The 22,440-nt window shown below is 39.4% G+C and overlaps 1 protein-coding gene and 2 pseudogenes across 1 annotated transcript; 2 read left to right on the top strand and 1 right to left on the bottom strand.

Moving 5' to 3' along the window:
• The first annotated feature begins 6,444 nt into the window (after positions 1-6,444).
• On the top strand, positions 6,445-7,762 carry LOC125367226 (annotated as a pseudogene).
• Positions 7,763-11,399: 3,637 nt separating this feature from the next.
• Positions 11,400-12,668, top strand: LOC125367007 (zinc finger protein ZFP2-like). Its single transcript, XM_048367656.1, has one exon. The coding sequence runs from the start codon at positions 11,400-11,402 to the stop codon at positions 12,666-12,668; it is 1,269 nt and encodes a 422-aa protein (XP_048223613.1).
• A 3,872-nt stretch (positions 12,669-16,540) lies between these two features.
• On the bottom strand, positions 16,541-17,241 carry LOC125367006 (annotated as a pseudogene).
• Positions 17,242-22,440: the final 5,199 nt, after the last annotated feature.

The following is a 22,440-nucleotide window of genomic DNA, read 5'->3' as shown; positions in this document are numbered from 1 at the left end:
GATAATGTAAAAGGAATTATTTCCATGATTTCCTTTTCTGCTTGTATATTGCTGGTGTACAGAAAAGATGCTGACTTTTGTGGATTGATATTTTAGCCTGCTACTTTGCCAAAATGGTTTATTAGGTGTAGGAGTTTGGGGACTGAGTTTTTGGGTCCTTCAGATATAAGATCATGTCATCTGAGAATAGCTTGATTTATTCCTTGCTGGTGTGGATCCCTTTGATGCCCTCCTCTTGTCTTATTGCTATGTCTAGGGATTCCAGCACTATATTGAAAAGAAATGGGGAGAGTGGGCATCCTTGTTTTGTTCCTGAGTTTAGGGGGAATTATTTTAGTTTCTCCCGATTTAATACGATGTTAGCAGTTGGTCTGTTGTATATGGCTTTTATTGTTTTGAGGAATGTTCCATCTATTCCTGTTCTCTCCAGAGCTTTTAGTAGGTATGGATGTTGTATTTTGTCAAAGGCTTTTTGGGCACCGACTGATATAACAATGTTATTCTTCATCTTAGTTCTGTTGATGTGGTGAATTACATTGATTGATTTATGGATGTTGAATCATCCTTGTGACTGTGGGATAAAGCCTGCTTTGTCATGATGTATAATTTTCTTGATCAGTTTCTGGATCCTGTTAGCTAATGTCTTATTCAGGAGCTTTGTGTCTTTTTCATTAGTGTGATATTCGTCTGTAGTTCTCTTTTTTTTGTTGTTGGGTCTTTGCCTGTTTGGGGATGAGTATAATATTAGCTTCATAGAATGAGTTTGGGATTTCTTCCCCTGTTTCTATTTCGTGGAAGAGTTTGAGGAGCATTGGTATTAGATCCTCACTAAAGGTTTTATAGAATTCATTGGTGAAAAAGCAGTAGACTTTAGACTTGTATTTCTTCAAAAGCTCATCAGTTAAATCCCATGACTGCTTTGTGGTGTTTCTTTTACTTGAAATTTTTACCTGAACCATGCCTGCAGCCTGTTTATTAGCTACTTAATTTGAGTTTTCTGCCCAGTCTGGCCTCCAGACCTCAGTCTCCTTTGTACCTGGAGTAGGATAACATTCTTGGGCCAACGTTCTAGGTGTTGTTTTTGTTTCTTTTTAGTTTTTCTTCCAATTAATTTATTTATTGTCAAAGTGATGTACATAGGGGATATAGTTTCATATGTAAGTTAGTGAGTACATTTCTTTTTTTTCCCTTTGTTTTTGCCAGTCCTGCGGCTTGGACTCAGGGCCTGAGCACTCTCCCAGGCTTCTTTTTGCTCAAGGCCAGCAGCACTCTAGCACTTGAGCCCCAGTGCCACTTCTAGCTTTTTCTATTTATGTGGTGCTGAGGAAAAGAACCTAGGGCTTTATGTATGTGAGTCAAACACACTACTTCTAGGCCATATTCCCAGCCCCTCTCCCTTTATTTTACATATCGTTTTTTAACTTAATGGGTGTCCAAGATTGAAAATGGAAAATTAGATTCAGCTTTAGCAAAACATTCCTAAGTAAGACAAACATATATTGTAGATTTTGTGGCTTACAAAATATTACATTCTAAGTTGAGTACAGATTTGCTTCAGTTTCTCTGTAGATTTGTTTATTTATTTATTTTACTGTGCCTAAATCAATCACTGAGTCTTGTACCTGAGCCTCTCTAGGCTCAAGGCTAGTGGTCTACCACTTGAGCTACAGCATCCCTTTTGGTTTTTCTGCTTATATTGTCCTGAGGAATCAAACCAAGGGCTTCATGCATGCCAGGCAAGCGGTCTACCGCTGAGCCACATCCCAGTTCTCTCTCGAGGTTTTTGGATGTGAGGAAGAATTGGTCACATTGTTGAGTGATTCAGCCAAAGGTACTTGAAGTACTGTCCATATCGCTCTTGTTAGTGTACATTTCCAATAGAAATGCGGTAAACTTTAGGGTTGTGTTTTTTCAAAGCATATTAGTTAAATCCTATGACTGCTTCATTGTTGTTTTACTTGTAACAGGCTATATTTCACTCTGTCATCTTTCTACACATCAATCCTGTTTGGCTGCATGAAACATTCATAACTATACCATTTACTGATAGTACATGTTGCTTTATTTTGGGCTCCCATATCTGCCATCCATCTAGAGCATTTCTCATCTTCCATGTGAGAAGTAGTCACTGAATATGCAGCTCCTGTTCCTCTCTTTCCCAGTCTCCAGAACCATCATTCTTTTTGGCCTATGAGTATGTTGATCCTGGAAAACTCAAGAATAGCCATTATGCCATGACTGTTCCTTTCGAATTGGTATATTTTACTTAAGGTGATTTATTCAAGACTCATCCCTGCTGTAATGAGTAGTAATATTATCTTTTCAAAGCATTTATCTAATGGTTTATGTGTTCCTATGATTTGTTGGTGAGTAATTGTGAAGTGTTTCTCCAAATAGTTGGTATAGTCCTTGCTTTCCTTCTGTTGTATAGAATCCTAGAAAAAGAATTCCTGGTTCATATGACAGTGTGTTTCTATGTTTAATTCACTTTTTAATTGTCTATACCACCTTTGACTGCTTTACATTTCTGGCAGATGCACACCAAAGATCACACTATTTTCACATCCTTCCCAGAACTTACTAGATTTTAGGTGTTATTAGTTTGTGTGTGTTTTTTTTTAAGTATGAGCATATTGACATGTATAAAGTAGTTATTTTATTGTGATTTTGATTGTCCTAAGTTGTGAAGTCATTCTCCAAATACTTGTTTTATCCCCTGCTTTCACTGTTGTTTTGTACTAATCTTTTCAATTTTTCTTTTTTCTGACTTCTTTGTTGGCAGTCTTGAGGCTTGAAGTCAGTGCCTGGCACTGTACTATAGGTGCTCTTGCTCAAAACGAGCACTGTACCATTTGCACCACAGTGCCACAACAAGCCACAGTCCTAGCCATTAAAGGGTTTTACATTAGTATTCATAGAAAAATAACAGTTTGTTTAAAGTTGTCTATTAATATAGGTGCTGTTTTTCTGCAAGTATCTTGATTGTATGTTTGGTACAATCTGTGGCATTCACAAATATGTAAAGGCTCATATAATCCTTTCAAACACCTATTATGTATTAGCTCTTAACTCCACTGGTAGTTTGACCATTATGTTAATAAAGAAGTAACCAGATATTTGTGTATAGAAAAAAGGCCATCCATATGCTGAAGCAGGGCACTTCAGAAGAAGTGGAACCTGCAGAAAAATTGTTTTGCTGATATTTAGTAAACTTAATCAAAATAACCTACACATTCTATTCCAAGCATCTGCTTATACTTAATATTGTCATATCAGATTAGTAGAACCTAAGAATTTTCATCCTGTTTCTGGTGCTAGCGAAGAGAAATATCCTGATGTAATAGGGGCATTGTGTATTTGTTATTGTATTCTTAGAGCCAATATTACTACTATATTTCTTCTTTCTACATTATAGATAATGGAGCAAGCTCCCAAATATTATGTAAGAAAAGCACATTTGTAGAAGAATAAAATTCCATACTTGGTCTTCTCCTGACTCAGGGCTAATTTCTTGATGAAAATATGCCATTACAGAAGCCTGTGTCCTTTGAAGATGTGGCTATGGATTTCAGCTGGGAGGAGTGGCAGGACCTGGATATTACTCAGAGGGCCCTGTATAGAGATGTAATGCTGGAGACCTACAGCAACTTGTTGTCCTTGGGTAAGCAAAAGATAACATTAATTTACAGGTTCAAATGCTTTGTTTTTAGGAGATTTATGAGTCTTTATCAAAGGTGCAATGATATTTAGGTATAAGATTACAGAATATGGGAAGTAGTGCATCTTTCCAAGAAAATTCTCTCCTTGGTTATATTACTCCAGAGGCAATTTTCTTCTCATTCTTCAGGAAGTCAAGGTAGCACCATTTAGACATCAGTTCTGAGACATAATCTATTACCAGGGGAGTTTCTTATGAAACTTGTGGCCATTGTGATAGATGGATATATAATCTAGAGTAGAATGTATATTTGTACTCAATGTAAGATATAGAAATCAGCAATTGAAAGTGGGCATTTAAAATCTAAAGCTTTTTCGAGGCACTCCTCTTCATACTTGTAATCCTAGGTATGGAAATCCAAACCAGCCAAATCAGAAGATTCTCCAGGAGAATCCTTTCTTCAATGAAAAACGAAAATCCATTTAAAGTGGTAGAACTCTGGCCTTTAGCAAAAGAGCTCAGGGGAATCGACCATCCCTTGAGTTCAAGGGAGAACACTGAGAAAATAAAATCCAAACCTTGTATTTCTATGCAAAGTCAACCATGAAGCTATTGATAAATGAGAAAGTAGAGTTTGGAGAAGTTTGAGGTTTTCAGCCTCCCGCACTCTCCTGTCCTGCTGGGGAGACAGGAAAGCACACCCCACACAAACGGGTCCAGGAAGAGGATATAGGGGGCTGACAGACCACCACCCAGCCCTCTTCTCCACAGAGGACAAACAGGCAGCCTGGAAGCAGGTCGAACCAACTAGTTTATTCAGGAAATGATCCGTTCTTTTACACAGGTTGTAGGGCGGCAGATGGGGAGGGGTACATGCACCTACATAGGCTGTGAATGGACGCTTGCCCTGCCCATCAGGGTGAAGCTCCAAGGGACCTCCCTAAGGGGTGGCTCATATCTACGTCAGGGTCCTCAGAACCGCCTCGTAATGATGCAAGGCATCTGCGCGGGTGTGCCCCACAGGAGTAACCTGTGTACCAGAATGTCTGAGATCATTATAGCACAGATGTCCAGAATCACCATGAACAATAATTCTCCACTGTTTCTTCATAACAGGGTACTGTGCTTCTAAACCCAAATTGATTATCAAGCTGCAGGAAGGTGCAGAAACATGGATGGGAGAAGCCTCAGGCAAGAATTCCAAAGGTGAGTGAATGCTTCCTACACAGTGCTGTTGGAGACAGAGCTCAGTTGGTAAGTTCACTTCTTTTTGTTTGTTTTGTTTTTTAATTTATTTGTTAATTAAATTTTGTTGACAAGGTGTTGTGCAAAAGGGGTATAGTTACATAATAGGGCAGTGTGTACATTTCTTTGATATCTTACACCCTCATTTTTCTTTCCCTTCCCTAGATCAGGTAGGCATATATACAATACACAGTGTACCAAAACAGATACAGTAGCCACATGTCATACGGCAAATGAAATTCACCTAGAACTTTAAATATAATATTAACAATAGAGTTTGCTTGTCCTTGTCTTATATGATCATTCATACATAGCTTTTGAGCTATTGTGATCCACTAAGAGGTCTACTTTAAACCTTTTTATGTTTAGTAGTTGTTTGGTTTTAGTTACATAATGTGAGGTCCCTGACTGAAACCTGTGGGAAGTACCATTTGACAAGAAGTTTTTATTTCTCAGACCTGGTCTCTACTGACTCTCCCCCCCCACATTAACAGTCATATATCAAGGAGATCATGCCCCTTTGTTTTCTATGTTCTAGGATTGTCTCGCTCAACATTACTTGTTCAAGTTCTGACCATTTCCCTGCCAATACCAATATCTCATCATTTCTAATCGCTATGTAGTATTCCATTGTATATATGTACCACTTTTTTTGGATCCATTCATCTGTAGAGGGGCAGCAGGGTTGATTCCATATTTTGGCTATTGTGAATTGTGCAGCGATAAACATGGACATGCAGGTGTCTTTTTGATATCCTGATACTTGTTTTTCAAGATAGATGCCTAGGAGTGGTATGGCAGAGTCATAGGTTAGGTCTGTGTTGAGCTTTTTGAGAAACCTCCATACTGTTCTCCAAAGTGGTTGTACTAATTTACACGCCCACCAACAGTGGGGAAGGTTTCCTCTTTCCCTGCATCCACTCTAGCATTTGTTGTTGCCTGAGTTCAGAGTATAGGACATTCTAACTGGAGTGAGGTGGTATCTCACGGTTTTTATTTGCATTTCCTTTACTGCCAGAGATGTTGAACATTTCCTCATATGTTTGTTTCTTTGCCATTTTTATCTCTTCTCTTGTGAAGTGTCTCTTTAGCTCCTTTGCCCATTTCATAGTTGGTTTACTGGGTTTTGAGGGGGTTAGTTTTTTGAGTTCTCAGTAGATGACGGATATTAGGCCTTTGTGTGTTGCTGTGCTGGTGAAGATCCTTTCCTATATGTAGTTCTCTTTTTCTTGTTGGGTTTTTGCCTGGTTTGGGGATGAGCATAATATTAGCTTCATAGAATGAGTTTGGGATTTCTCCCTCTGTTTCTATTTTGTGGAAGAGTTTGAGGAGTATTGGTATTAGCTCCTCACTCAACGTTTTATACAATTCATTGGTGAATCAATCCAGGCCTGGCCTTTTCTTTGTTGGGAGACTCTTGATTACCCCCTGTATCTCGCTGTAAGTTATTGGTTCATTTAGTTGATTTATTTCTTCTTGGTTCAGTTTGGTCAGTTTATACTTCTCTAAGAATTGATCCGGCTTTTTTGCCTGAGGGGGTGGTGGTGAAGTTGAGGGGTTCGTGGGCTCACGCTTCTCCGTCCGGCGGCCGCGGCCACTGTAGTCACTTCGCCTCACACAGTCTTCAGCCTCGGGGTCATGCCGACAGCAGCCATGAGCGGCGGCGTGTACGAGGGAGATGAAGTTGGAGCCCTTGTTTTTGACATTGGATCCTATACTGTGAGAGCTAGTTATGCTGGTGAGAACTGCCCCAAGGTAGATTTCCCCACAGCCATTGGTATGGTAGTGGAAAGAGATGACGGAAGCACGTTGATGGAGATAGATGGTGATAAAGGCAAACAAGGCGGTCCCACATACTACATAGACACAAATGCCCTGCGTGTTCCCAGAGAGAATATGGAGGCAATTTCACCACTGAAAAATGGAATGGTGGAATACTAGAGCAAAAAGAGAGAAGCTGACAGAGTTAATGTTTGAACACTACAACATCCCTGCATTCTTCCTGTGTAAAACTGCAGTTTTGACAGCATTTGCTAATGGTCGTTCTACTGGGCTAATTTTAGACAGTGGAGCCGCACATACCACTGCAATTCCTGTCCATGATGGCTACGTCCTTCAGCAAGGTATTGTGAAATCACCCCTTGCTGGAGATTTTATTACTATGCAATGCAGAGAACTCTTTCAAGAAATGAATATAGAATTGATTCCTCCATATATGATTGCATCAAAAGAAGCTGTTCGTGAAGGATCTCCAGCAAATTGGAAAAGAAAAGAGAAGCTGCCACAGGTTACCAGGTCATGGCACAATTACATGTGCAATTGTGTCATCCAGGATTTCCAAGCTTCATTACTTCAAGTGTCAGATTCAACTTATGATGAACAAGTAGCAGCACAAATGCCAACTGTTCATTATGAATTCCCCAATGGTTACAACTGTGATTTTGGTGCAGAACGACTTAAAATTCCTGAAGGATTATTTGACCCTTCCAATGTAAAGGGGTTATCAGGAAATACAATGTTGGGAGTCAGTCATGTTGTCACCACAAGTGTTGGAATGTGTGATATTGACATCAGACCAGGTCTCTATGGCAGTGTGATAGTAGCAGGAGGAAACACGTTGATACAGAGTTTTACTGATAGGTTGAATAGAGAGCTTTCTCAGAAAACCCCCAAGTATGTGATTGAAATTGATTGCAAATAACACAACGGTGGAACAAAGGTTTAGTTCATGGATTGGTGGCTCCATTCTAGCTTCTTTGGGCACCTTTCAACAGATGTGGATTTCAAAGCAAGAATATGAAGAAGGGGGGAAGCAGTGTGTAGAAAGGAAATGCCCTTGAGAAAGCATTCCCAAACTTCTACCTTACTATCTTATGTTTCATAGGTTTAGTACACTCAGGAAAGAATTACCATCTTTTGTAGAATGTTTATACATTTTTGGATTTGAATTTCCACTTAAATTTTTAAAGGCTTTAACTGGCTCTATAAAGAAAAATAAGTTTGTGCTTTCCTTGATATGCACTTATTACAAGCATTTTATAATTTTATATAAATGTCTATTTTTCTCTAAATATTTTGCTTTTAGTAAAATACTTTCCAACTCTGATTAGTATATTAATTACCACTGGATTGATAGAATTGCCTTTTATTGATAGGGAAAGTTACTGCCTATGCTTTTTTCCTTAGGCTTACCAAATTAAATAAAAAAGTAGTAGCCATTCCTGAAATGCTTTTTGGACATTGACTTCCTCCTTTTAAGTCCTTGATGTATTGACCACTTTTTTGAGTGATTTAAAAAACTTGGCAGAAGCAAGCCAGATTTTGGTGACTTAAGCCTGTAACCTAACTACTCAAGAGACTGATAACTGAGGATCACAGTTCAAAGAAGCCAGCTTGGGCAGAAAGTCCACAAGACTCTTATCCCCAATGACCAGGTAAAAACCACAAGTGGAGGTATGGCTCAAGTGATAGAGCACCAGCCTTGAATGAAAAAGCAAGTGGCTCAGAATTCAAGCCCCTAGTATCAGCACCAAAAATTAAAATGGGAGAAGTAATACAACTTCTCAGACTAAACATGCCATGTTAACCATAAGAACAACTAGTAAGTCATTTGATTTTTTAAAAATATTTTATTAACCAGTTGACGTGTGTATTTACTTCAGTATAGAGAGTATTGCAAGAAAAACAAAACCAATATACTAAAGAGTTCAGACTTCTTAGCCAACACTTTACTTCTGGGCTTCAGAAAGATGTGGAAACTTTTTCTCAAGAAATTTTTCTTTCTTTTTCTGCAAACTTTTCTTTCTTGCTTTGATACGAGTTTGTTTCTCAAGTCTCAGTCTGGAATAAAAACAATAATTTATACAGAAAAAAAAAGAATTGATCCATTTCTGTAAAATTATTGTTCTTCAGTGAGTAGATGTTCTGGAAATAGTTCCTTATGATTGTGTGAATATCATGTGTATTTGTTGTAATTTTTCCAGTGGAGTCCTTATCTTATGGATATGAGTCTCTTCTCTTCTTTTTTTTTTTTGTAAGTCTTTCTTGGGGTCTGTCAATTTTATTTACTTTCTCAATGAACCAGTTTTTGTCATATTTATTTGTTGAATGGTCTTTCTATTTTCAATCAGATTTATCTCTTTTTTAATCTTTGTGATCTCTCTCCTCCTAGTCATTTTAGATTTGATTATTTCTTGTTCCTCCAGGTGTTTTAGTTTCATCGTGAGGTTATTCACCTGCTCTGATTCCATTCTTTTAATGTGAGTACTGAGGGCAATGATCTTGTCCCTCAACACTGTCTTCGCTGTATCCCATAGGTTTCTTTGTGATGTATTTTCATTGTTGTTGTGGCTTATAAATTTGTTAATTTCTTCCTTAGGTTGTTCTGCGACCCAAGTGTTAGATAACAGTGAGGGGGTTTAGCCTCCAAGTATTTGTATATCCTCTGTGGTATCCTTTTTTATTGAGGGTTACCTTGATTCCACTGTGATCAGATATTGTACATGGGATGATGTCAATACTCTTGTATTTGCTGAGGTTCTTTGTGTGGGCTATGACATCTATTTTGGAGTATGTTCCATGAGCTGCTGAGAAGAATGTGTATTGGGTCTCGGTGGGGTGAAAAACTCTGTACAGATCTCTCAGATCCATTTGGGATATGGTATTACTTATGTCTTCAGCTCCCTTGCTAATCCTCTGTGTGTTGGATCTATCTCTTGGAGAGAGTGGAGTATTAAAGTCTCCCACTATGACTGTGTTTGGGTCTGTCTTGTTCTGTAGTTCTGTGAGAATTTATTTGACATATGTAGGGCCTCTTGTTATGTGAGTATAAATTTATCACCGTGATGTCTTGATTCAGGATTTTTCCGTATATCAAAATGTAGTTCCTTTGTTGTCTTTTTGAGTTGATTTTAATAAGTCCAGGTTGTCTGAAATCAGGATGGCTACCCCTGCTGTTTTGGTAGGTGTGTTTGCTTGAAAGATCTTGCTCCATTCTTTCATTCGGAGCTTGTTTTTTCCCTTGCTGTAAGATGGATTTCTTGAAGACGGCAGATAGCAACTTTTTCTTTATGGATCCACTCTGTCAGTCTGCTCATCTTTATCGGAGAGTTAATACCATTTATATAAAAATATCTCTCACTTCCACTTGAGAGCTGGAACACAGTTCTGTAATCTCCTATGGATCAATTATCAAGTCCCTGGATCCGGATGCCACTTGTTGGACCTGGGTAACTGCAACTGTAGTCAGGACAAGGGGCATGCAGAGGCGAGTGGACCAATGCACACTTTATTTTAGGAAGGCCAGGGTTTATATAGGGTTAGAAATCAATTCACAACTTCAAGAGTAAAATTAATACAGAAATGTTCATATCAATACAAAAGTTGTGAATGTCGCTACTGCTAGGGATGTCACTATGACAAAGGTTATCACTAGTACAAAGGATGTCACTACTAAAAAGGATCAAATCAGTCAATGCAGAACTCTATCACCTAGCTACTATTTCCTCAAGACTAATTATCTTTGACCATTGACTTCCCTATTTACTGTCAAAAGCTTTGGCAGGAGCAGCTGTGCAGACAAGTCTCCCCAGGGTGGCTCTATAAAGGGGGTGAGAGTCTCATGACAAAGTGTCTTTCTTTGGCCAACAAAGGAGCCTCTTTAATGAAGATTTGTTCCCATAGGCCTATTAGCTTGCTAATAAAGCATAAAAATATCTGTGCCGAGGCGAAGTCCCCCACTGGTCAGATAAATTATTCTCCCACAGGAAGAGGATACATGAGGGTCATAAACAAAAGAGGCTATGGTTTCACATGGTATGTTGAAAGTAATTACAACAGTGATATAACACTTGTTTCCTTAACCTGGAGTTCATTCCACTTCACATCATCTTATGCGTTCATTAGGGCATAGCTATTAGGCTCTTGTGATCCTCTGCTGTGACTAGCCTAAACCTGTGCCAATTATTCCCTCTGAGGGAAACCATAGAGTCCATTTTTCTTTGAGTCTGGCTCACTTCACTTAGTATAATTTTTTCCAAGTTCTATTTCCTTATGAATGTGGCTATGACATTCTTTCTGATAGAGGCATAAAATTCCATTGTGTATATGTACCATATTTTTCTGATCCATTCGTCTACTGAAGGGCATCTGGGTTGGTTCCATATTTTACCTATGACAAATTGTGCTGCCATGAACGTTGTTGTGCTGGTCTCTTTAGTGTGTTCTTGTTTGTGGTCTTTTGGGTAGATGCCCCAAAGTGGGGCTACTGGGTCATAGGGGAGTTTGATGCAGCCCCATTTACCCAAACTTTCTTTTATTTTTAGCATTTCTGGGCCTTTATTAAGGAACTTTTCTTCTGTGCCAACCAGTAGGGACTAGTTCTTGTAGTGTATTCAGGGTATCTGTTTTTTTTTTTCGATGTCTTTTATCCTCATGTTTGTTTGTTTGTTTGTTTGTTTTTTAATGAATCATTTTAGAGGTCCTGGAAATTGATGACATGATTAAGAGTGGCAAGAAAAGTCCAGAAGAATGTTCGTGTGAAGTAGCAATAACCAAAAGCAACCCTGTGGATGAAAGTGTGAGATTAGTGAGAACTTTTCATTTGAGCTCTAAACACATGCCAGAGCTGCATAGGAATAGTCAGAAATCCTTAGGAATGAGGACTGAGGCATCTATTGCATGTCAGAATATGGTTCTCCATTTTGGGCCTGAAGAGATGCAATCATACCGAAGTGTTCATGAGAGAACACATACAGGAGAGAATCCTTATATATGTAACACATGTGGAAAGTATTTTGCCTCGAAAAGAGACCTTATTGTTCATGAGAGAACACACACAGGAGAGAAACCTTATAAATGTAACACATGTGGAAAGTGTTTTACCCAGAAATCACACCTAAGTCTTCATGAGAGAACACATACAGGAGAGAAACCTTATAAATGTAACACATGTGGAAAGTCTTTTCCCTGGAAAAGAGGTCTTATTGTTCATGAGAGAACACATACAGGAGAGAAACCTTATAAATGTAACACATGTGGAAAGTCTTTTACCCAGAAATCATACCTAAGTCTTCATGAGAGAACACATACAGGAGAGAAACCTTATAAATGTAACACATGTGGAAAGTCTTTTACCCAGAAATCATACCTAAGTCTTCATGAGAGAACACATACAGGAGAGAAACCTTATAAATGTAACACATGTGGAAAGTCTTTTACCCAGAAATCAAGTGTTACTGTTCACGAGAGAACACATACAGGTGACAAACCTTATAAATGTAACACATGTGGAGTCTCTTTTGTCACGCAAACAAGGTTTAGTGTTCATGCGAGAACACATACAGGAGAGAAACCTTATAAATGTAACACATGTGGGAAGTCTTTTATCCAGAAATCAAGCGTTACTGTTCATGAGAGAACACATACAGGAGACAAACCTTATAAATGTAACACATGTGGAAAGTCTTTTACCAGGAAAACACACCTTAGTGTTCATGAGAGAACTCACACGGGAGAGAAACCTTATAAATGTAGGACATGTGGAAAGTCTTTTGCTGGGAAGTCATACCTAAGTGATCATGAGAAAACACATACAGGAGAGAAACCTTATACATGTAACACATGTGGAAAGTCTTTTACCCAGAAATCAAATGTTACTGTTCATGAGAGAACACATACAGGAGAGAAACCTTATACATGTAACACATGTGGAAAGTCTTTTACCCAGAAATCAAGCGTTACTGTTCATGAGAGAAGCCATACATGAGAGAAACCTTACAAATGTTACACAATTGGAATGTATTTCACCCAGTAGACATATCTTAGTATTCATCAGTGAACACAAAGAAGGGAAGCCATATGATCATAACGAATGTGGAAAGTTTTTAACCCACAAGTCATATCTGAGTGCACAGAAGCGAGTTCAAACAAGTGAAAAACTATGTAATCAATGTGGAAAATTACTCACCTGGAAGTCACACCTTACTTTTCATTAGAACACACATACATGAGAGAAACTTTATTGATGTAAAACATGTGGGAAGTTTTCACCCAGAAATCCTGTCTTCCTGTTCATCAGCAAATATACACAGGAGAGAAATCTATGGAATGCATCACATTTGTAGAGTCCTTCAGGGTCAGGTCATCTTTAAGGAAACATAACAGAATTCACACAGGTCAGGAATCATATGAATGTAACCAGTGTGGGAAGTCTTTCCCCTGGAAAACACACGTGTGCAAAAGAAGTTTAGTGAGGAGTGTGACAACTACTTTAAGAAACACTTCATAATTACTCACCAACAAAACATAGGAACACATAAAACAATTCGTGAATGCATTGAAAAGGAAGAAAATATTACTACAGATTACACTAGGGATGAACCTTGAATACAATCAGCTAAAGAAAATACACCAGTTAGAAAGGACCAGCCATGGCATGCTGTCTCTTATTGAGTGTGCAACGATCAACAAACTCATACACAAAAATAATGATGGTTCTGGACACTGGGATAGAGAGGCACAGAGCTGCATGTTCAATGATTCTATTGCTTCACATATGGAAATGGAAGATGAGAAATGTTCTAGATGCATGGAAGAGCTGGGAGCCCAAAATAAACATGTACTATCAGTTTTCTTCTGAATACAGAACATCTTTTGGTGCTGTATAATTTTGGAGACCCAATTTCTAAAATAATAACTTTTTTGTGTGCTATCCTTGGAGTTTGAATTCAGGCCCTGAGCACTGTCCCGGGCTTCTTATTGCTCAAGACTAACACTCTATCACTTTACCCACAGCACCACTTTTTTGTTTTGTTTTATATATATATGTGGTACTGAGGAATCTAACTCAGCCCTTTATGAATGCTATACAAGCACAAATACCACTAGGCCACATTCCCAGCCCCTAAACCCACAGCTTTTACTGATTTGGTCCACCTAAATTATCAACCCAGTAGCCAATGAAACTGGACCCTGACACACACCTCTCATTCTGGCTACTCTGGAGTCTGTGGACTGAGGATTTCGTTTTATAATCAGTCCATGCAGAAAATTCCACAGGACTATTTGCAATTAAGCAGCAAAAAGTCAGAAGTGGAGCTGTGGCCCAAGTATTAAAGGACCAGACTTGACTAGAAAAGACAAAGACCAACAGTAAGATAAACTTAGAAATCAGACTACTCAGTAAATTTTTAATTTGTCATTGAAATCAATTATTTTAGAATATGTCTCTTTGAAAAGTGTTACATTTGATTTTAGATAATCTCTTGTTTAATGTGTACTTAAAATAAAGGTAATCTTAATGGCAAAAAAAAAAAAAGAAATGATAAAGTAATGGCATTCACAGGGAAATGGTCAGATCTTGAACGAATAATGTTGAGCAAGACAAGCCTAGAGCACAGAGCTCAGATCATGTCTGTAAAATAACAAACTTCTTTGCAAATGGTATTTCTACATGTTTTGGTAAGCGACATTGCATAATGTCTCTAAAATCAAGCAGTTACTAAGTAAATATAAAAAGGTCTAGGATAGCCCTGCCAGGAGCACAATAGCTCAACAGCTACATACATGTGATTATATAAGATGAGTCTAAGCAAAATAAACTCTAAGAGATGGAAACAGGAGGATTTTACTATTGTCATTATGTTTAATGTACTAGGTGAATTTCCTTTGACATACCGCCTGTGGTCACTGTATATGATTTTGGTACACTGGATATTGTATATATGCTTATCTGAACTAGGGAAGCAAAGAAAAATGAAGGAAGGTGTAACAAATACAACAAGACATGTACTTACTAACTTATTATGTAACTGTACCGTCTCTGTACATCACCTAATAAAAATAAATTAAAAAGAAGAGTATGATGCTCTGAGTTCAGCCCCAGTGCTGGAAATAAATTAATGAACAAATAACTAAAACCAAACCCAGAAGCCAGTGTGTAAGGAGATCTGTAGTTTTGAGCACCCACACCCCCTGTTGTGTCCCCTCTGGACAGCCATCATGAAAATGGCAATGTAGTTGATGTGCAGCATTCTGGTGCTGTTTTACAAAGCCAGAGGAGAGTGGGTGCTCACAGCACCATCTTTCCTAAGACAGTTCCCCGAAAAGGATGGAGGAGACAATGGAGAGTTTAGTGCACTGATGGCCAATCCTATAACCAGGCAAAAATTCAATAACTCACCAACTAAGTATTAATATCTTTCAGTGGAGAAGAGCAGAAAAGAATTTATCCCCGAGTAACAGCTGAAAATTTCCCTTTCACATAGATCAAGGAACTGATCCATGTTAGGGCCTGCCTGGTTAAGCCACAGTCTTTGCTTACAGTGGTATGAATGTAATAAGCTGCACTCCACAGGGCTACCAAATCCCTGTGCTCTGAGCCCAGCTCTTGGTTTGTTACTCTGTTTTGTTTGGAGGAGGAAGGGGAATGTTTTTCCTCACACCTTGAAGAACAAAATATCAACCTTCACCTAATGGGTTTTGCTCACTCATTTATAAAATTACATTTCTAATTCAAACAGGAAGAAACCCTCTATTGTGTCTATGAAGTAACTTAACAAGTATACCTGCAACTCCCTTTATCAAACAAAGCTCTGATAGTTTACATGGACTGAATGTAGGTATAAGAAGCATCAGGGGCTGGGAATATGGCCTAGTGGCAAGAGTGCTTGCCTTATATAAAAGAAGCCCTAGGTTCAATTCCCCAGCACCACATATACAGAAAATGGCCAGAAGTGGCGCTGTGGCTCCAGTGAAAGATTGCTAGCCTTGAGCAAAAAGAAACCAGGACAGTGCTCAGGCCAAGAGTTCAAAGCACAGGACTGGTAAAACAATCAAACAAACAAAAACAAACCAACTTCTATTACAAGAAGCATCAAAGGATCCCCCAAACCCTGGGGGGTGTTCTCCAGATAGATGCCTTCAGTCCTCAGTCTGACATGTGACCCCTGACTGAATCTGGCCTTTGCATCTCTTGCTGCTTCATCCACTTTGTGGAACAGAGAGTGAAGTACTTGAATGAACATCAGACTAGACCTTAAAACCTGTTGGATGTACATGGGACCAAAGAGGAGGTTTCCTGGGTGTCATGGCTCATATCTTTAAGCCTAGCTACTCAAGGGGCTGAGACCTGAGGATCAAGGGTTGAGGCCATCCTTGCTGCCCTCTCTTGGCTGTCCAGTTTATTCCCTCCCTATGTCTAAGCTTTAGGGGCCACCCAGAGCCAGTGCTGCTTTCCATGTGACCTCACTCAGCGTCCAGTGCTCCCAGAGTACCCAGAAGAACCAGGGATCTCCTGAAAGCACGTTGACAATGAGATCTCTGTCCCTCCATCTCCCTACCCCACCCCCTACTCTCAACCTTCCTAACAGACAGTAAGCACTATATACAAGACAGTTATAACTGTGAAAGAAACGTGATAATGTGAGGACAGGTCAGGGGGAAGGATGACTCTGAGGAAATATTCTCACAGTCAAAGTCTAAATATTAAGTTTCCAAAAGTAGGAAAAGAGCACTTGAGGTCAAGAAGAGCATCATCAAGCCAGGGATGGGCATGACAAATTGAAGAAAAAAATCAGTCCTGCCAGCAGGGTTAGACATAGACAGGGGTGGTAGGGACCTGAGCCCTAGGAGATACCTTCATGCTAACAGGAGAGAAACAGCAATCAGGTGAGAAGTGCAGGTACTGAAAGCTTTGTATTTTCCCTCTAAGAATGGATGCAGGCAATGTTGGAGATTATTAGGACATAAGAAGTAAAGATGATAAGGCTAGGCCCCTACCACAATTGACCCCTACCACAATCAAAACCACCAGCTCATTGATGGAGATGCTCATGCAAGAGAGCTTCAGGAGAGGAGGTATGTAACATATATAATGATTGATAACATTGTTATCACAGAAGGTGAGTCTCAGCATGCATCTGGTGTGGGCCATGGCACCCCCAAACGCCATCGCATACACACCCACTGTCATGATAAGGCAGACCTGAGGTGACATGGTGGCCTTGTAAAACAAAGGATTGCAGATAGCCACATATCTATCATAGGCCATTGCTGTCAATATACAGCATTCATCTATAACAAAGAAAGTAAAGAGAAAGAGCTGCACCAGGAACTCAGCAAAAGAGATGATACTTTGTTTAACAAAACTCACTATCATTTTTGGAATTATAACGGAGGAGTAGCAGAGATCAATGAAGGAAAGGTTGAAAAGAACAGAACAGAATGGAGGTCACAGAAATTCCCAAGAAGAGGAAGAAAAGAGGCAATTGGAAATCTGGCTGTTGTGTCAATTCAAGTAGAATAAACTTCTTCACTAAAGAGCCATTTCCTGAGGCCATTCTTGCCTAGGTTAAATCTATAAAATGAAGGGGAAAAAACCCAATAACTTCAAAATAAATTCAGTTCTCTCTATCTAATCCCGCCAAATGGACGCTGAGGCTCAGATTAGAAGAAGTAACCCAGCCTCCAACCATGCCTGTGAATTTTCAATGTAATTCATAAGATTTGGAGACTTTATAAAGAAATGTAAAATAGAGGGAAAGTAATTTCTTTGAGGATAAGATTCAAATGGTCACTAATCAGTCTTGCCTCTACAGCATCTTTCTTCATTTCTGTCCTCATTACACCATCACCTCACGATCACTTATGGCTTGAACACAGAGAAGTTGTCAGCATATCAGAAACTCACGGACTCCCACAAAGGGTGTCATAAAACAATCACAGTCCCTACAATTCAACATCCGCTCATCTTTCTGCATCAAAATTTTAGAGACGTTCTTTGTTACCTCTGTCCTTTATTCCTATAGTGGTAAATGCAAAGCTCTTTGATGAATTTTAGAAGTGCACAGAGCCAAAAAGAGATTTGTCTTTCATGCTATTCCCTTTCTTTGAAATGAATTTTGTGCCAAGGAATATGAACGTAGTTCTCAGTACTTGACAATGAAAAATAAGACAGGCAGATCATTATTTCTGATGGTGGGCTTTTCCCAGAGTGTTCTTATTCATCAGGGAGGTTGTGAATACCATGTGTTGTTGCCAAGAAAATCATCTGCTATGCTACTATGGCTCAAGAAATTTTTATGATCTCAAATGTCCTCAGGACCTAATTAAAAAATGGGAAGATTTGTGTTTGTTGAATGTTTCCCCAGAGATTATATTTTACTGCTAAAGAAAATTACCCAGAATGAACCCTAATTTATAATCATGTTTATAATTATAAACCCTTACTGGAACTCTATTAAGTTGATGGATGCCAGTTTCCTATTGAGTATGGCAAAATTTCAAGTACAAAAGAAAGTGTTCCATATTCACAAGGGTTTCTTCTTAGCACCTCTTACATAACTGGAATACTATCCACTCATTTTCTGATTGTCTTGTACTTACATACATGGAAGGAATTTTGTCTATTCCTTTCAGGTATATATGTACTATCTTGAGTAATAATCATCCTATGAAAAATCTATCAATAAATGTATGTATAATGAAATGATGTATGAGGGAAGATTTTGATCTCACATTCTCTGGGATAGTGGCCACTGTACTTTCACCCCATCACATTTCCTTCTATGTCTCTGAAATGTTAAAAGAATCCCTGTGGTAATACTTGAATTTGTTTCATTATTTTAATTTGAATTTCTTGTCAAGGTGACTTACTGAGGGGTTACATTTAAATATGTATGTTAAGGAGCACATTTCTTGTCATACTTGTTAAACCCTCCCTCCCTTTTCTCCCACCTTCCATCCTCCCACCCCCTCCTGATTTGTACAGTTAGTTTCCATCATATTGTAATGAGAGTATCTCTGTTGCACTAGATCACTTTATCCTTTGTCTCACTATTTTGAAATTCCTCTTCTCTTCCCTTCCCTAATTCAGATAAATGTGCATATGATACTCAGGGGCCTAAAATTAAATACAGTAACAATAGAGGATAAACCATAGGAAAGATTTTACAATATAAGTGTATTTTTGTAACATATGAAACCCATTTTTGCAATTTTGAAACGATATGGAGAAAGGGACAGGAGGAAGAAAGATGCATGTAAAAAAGACAGGGAATGAAAATCGAGAGGATGAGGGGAGATTGCTCCAAAAAAATCAGATTGAGGAATATGAAAAATGCAGACTTATGAATAGAAATATGCAGCGCATATACAAACCACTCTAATGAGTGTATGGAAAAAGTGGAACTTTGATGAGAAGAAAATAATACATAAATGTATTTCAGAATTAAGAAGGAGAGTGATGTGCTGACAGGAAGTTACTGTTTTGTTTTTTAATTTAGAAAATTAGCCTTAATCACAACTACTCAGGAAGCTGTAATCTTGGGGGTCATGAATTGGTGCCAACCTGGGCTGAAAGTCCAGAGTCAAAAGTAGAGCTGTGGTTGAAGTGGTACAGTATTAGTTTTAAGCAAAAATACTCAGGGACATTATGCAGGCTTTCAGATCAAGCCACAGGATTGGCACCAGAGAAAAAGAAATCTTAGGCAAACGATTAAGAGAGGAAAATTAGAAAACAAGTTAATAGTGAAAGTATACTAGTGGAAGTGATGGAATATGTGAGGGGTAAACATGAATAACTAACAATATACAGAATAAAATTCAAATTTAACTGGCTTAGGCCACAACTAGTGACATTACCATAACTGGAGAAATTTGTGTCAGTCATTCGTAGAAGTGATTCCAACAGCACAAGCTTGTATCAGATGGAAAAAGCGAGTAAAGATTTAGCATACACCTTCTATACATTTGAACAAACATGTACCTGCCAGGCCAGCCAGCAGGGAAACGGGAATCCTGACTGAGGGGCGGCGAGGATTAAGGAAAAGGAAAAATAAGGCAAGAGAAAAAAGACAAGAGACAAAGATGGGGTACGGGAGGTCTGCAGCCGCAAGGTTGAACCTCAAGACTGCAGCAACAGTTTATTCTCACTCCCAGCTTATATGCAGTTTTGGAACCAGGGAATAGCATAGGATTGTTAAACTTCCAGAACATAAAGAGGCTTTGAAGTTTGCAACATTTGATTACAGTAGACACAGGACAAGGTTGATTAACATAGGAATCTACTCCAGTGGACATAGCAAGGTGGGGACATAGCAAAGCAATTCCAGATAGTGGCTGTGAACAATTGTCCTTGCCTTTAGCATATCCTGGCGGTAACAGCACAGCCAGAGGTGATAATGAACCTAGGTGCAGGTTTGGCTCCCGACATCTTGGAGACATCGGCACAGCCAGAGGTTAGGATGAGCTTAGCTGCTAGCTCGGCTCCCGACAATGTAAGTTTCATCTTACTAGGACTTATTTCTCCAGGTGTGTGTTTTATCTCAGAAGCTATGCAGAAAATTTCTGTCTGGCCTTAAGAAGATGATGTAGCACCTAGGGGCAAAGATGCAGCCCAGGAACCCTGCACCAGAAGCCAAGATGGAGAAGACCTCCACAGCCACCATGACCTTTCCCCATGGCACTTTGGGAGACAGGCAGGAAGGTGAGCCACACACTGCAGAACACCAGCATGCTGAAGGTCAAGAACTTGGCTTCATTGAAGGTGTCAGGCAGGTTCCTGGACAGGAAAGCCACAGTGAAGCTAGCCAGGACCAGTGAGCCCAAGTATCCAAGACACAGTAGAAAGTAGTGAGGAAGTAGTGAGAAAGTAGTGAGTACTTGATGAGGTGGCCATGTTCAGAATGTGCATCTGTGTCAATGAATAGAGGTTCAATGAAGAGGTTCCCAGTCAGAGTCCACAGAGAGTCACCTGGATCAGGGTGCAGATGGGAATGATGAAGTTAGGAGCCCCTGATACAGCCGCCACCTCATCCTTCTCCCTGGAGAAGTGACCTTGAAGGCCAGAACCACAGTTACAGTTTTGTCCAACACAGCAGAAACAGCTAGAGTGAATGCAACTCTAAATTTGGTTTACTGCAGAAAGCAGGTGAGTGTGTTGGGTCAGCAAATAAAGAACAAGGAACAGAGAAAACAGGAAATGAGGGAAATGAGCAGGATGTGACTGAGAGCCTGGTTATTAGCCTTAACAATGGGGGGTGTTGTGATGTTTCACAATGACCCCAAGAACAACTGCTGTGAGTGTAAATAAGCAAAGAGCTATGCAGGTCAAGGCCATTCCCAAGGGCTCTCCATAAGCCAGAAAACTTCCATCTCTTAGGAGCTCTCTTTGTGTTGGCATACTGATGATCTGGCCATTTCACACACTGCTCCATATCTGATTAGGAAGTACAACAGCCGTGAGTAACTTTTCAGTACTTAAAAACAAATTAGGAAATCCCTACATAAAGATAGTTCTACCATGTCAATATTTAAAAGCATTAAAAAAAAACCTTACCAATTATTACCAGGTATCATCTCTATTTAATTTTTCGTTAGTTCTTGCTCTCACATGCATTCCCACACTCTATTTTAATCTAATTGAAAAATTTTTACCCATAATAACTATCGCTCATATTATTCCTTGCCATTTCTAATTTCCTAACAAAGTTTTCTGAACCCTTCATGCTGCCATCATAATTCTCAGCCTTGTTTGCCCCCTTCAACCCCTCATCCAATATTGTAGATAGTAACACTTGCACTTTTCCATATGTTTCTGTCCAATCTAAATAGGAGCCCTGTAGCCATTCCTTGTAGTTGTTATATTTGTCACTAATACGCACATGTAAAGCAGTAGAAAACAGAAAATCAACTCAATCTTTGAAGCACTGAAGTCATTCTATGCACAACAATACTCCCTGCTTCCTTCACCAAACTCAACCCACAGCAGGTGCTCTGTTGCAAGAACAGTTCTGAGCACTAGTGAAAGGGTCGAGAAGCGCATCCACGGAATGGAGGACACCAAGAGACGTTCTCATGCAAAAGCAAAGGGTTTATTCAGCAAGCACGGGCTCACAGCATGACCGTAAACCAGTCAACAACTGAGAGCCCCGAGCTTTTCTGAGGGTGACCTTATATAGGACTCTACTATCCGTTAGGGTAAAGCCCGCGCATTTGTAACCAATAGATTTAAAGTAACACATCGTGGTCTGCACGCAGGCAGCCAATCATTTTACACTGAGTCACATACATTTACCAATCATTTTAAGGAATCAATCCTAATTTGGGCTGGTAAGGGATACGTGCCAAGTTGTATGTGTGCAAGGATTCTTGGAATGTGCAAGTGACCTTTTGGACGGGCTGGCGCCTTTTGTTTGTTCCCCTCAAGGTGGGCTTGGGTGACTGCTTGCAGGCTGCATAGTTCAGATAACTGCAAAGTCCAGATGACAATAGATGGCAGGATGGGGGGTTTGTCCTCGTGTCCCAGAGGGAGAAGGGCTTGGGTAACTTCCTACTCAAAGGGGCTCGTATAGCCTCTTTCATTCCCCCCTTTTCTTCTTTAACCATTTCTAATCCTAGAAATCAGAATCCTGAACCTCGTTAAGGGCAGCATACTGTTGTCTGATTATCATAAGTTTTACTTGGCCTATTTGCCCCTGCAGGAAGGTCACTATTTGGTTAAGCACACAAGGCCTGATAGTGATGGCCAACAGTAAAAG

Source organism: Perognathus longimembris, chromosome 18 (genome assembly GCF_023159225.1).
Source record: "Perognathus longimembris pacificus isolate PPM17 chromosome 18, ASM2315922v1, whole genome shotgun sequence".
Lineage (NCBI taxonomy): Eukaryota > Metazoa > Chordata > Mammalia > Rodentia > Heteromyidae > Perognathus > Perognathus longimembris.
This window is presented reverse-complemented; position numbering and strand designations above follow the sequence as displayed.

Excerpts from the sequence above, each read along its gene's own strand:
- LOC125367007 (XM_048367656.1), top strand. The coding sequence starts at position 11,400 with ATGATTAAGAGTGGCAAGAAAAGTCCAGAAGAATGTTCGTGTGAAGTA.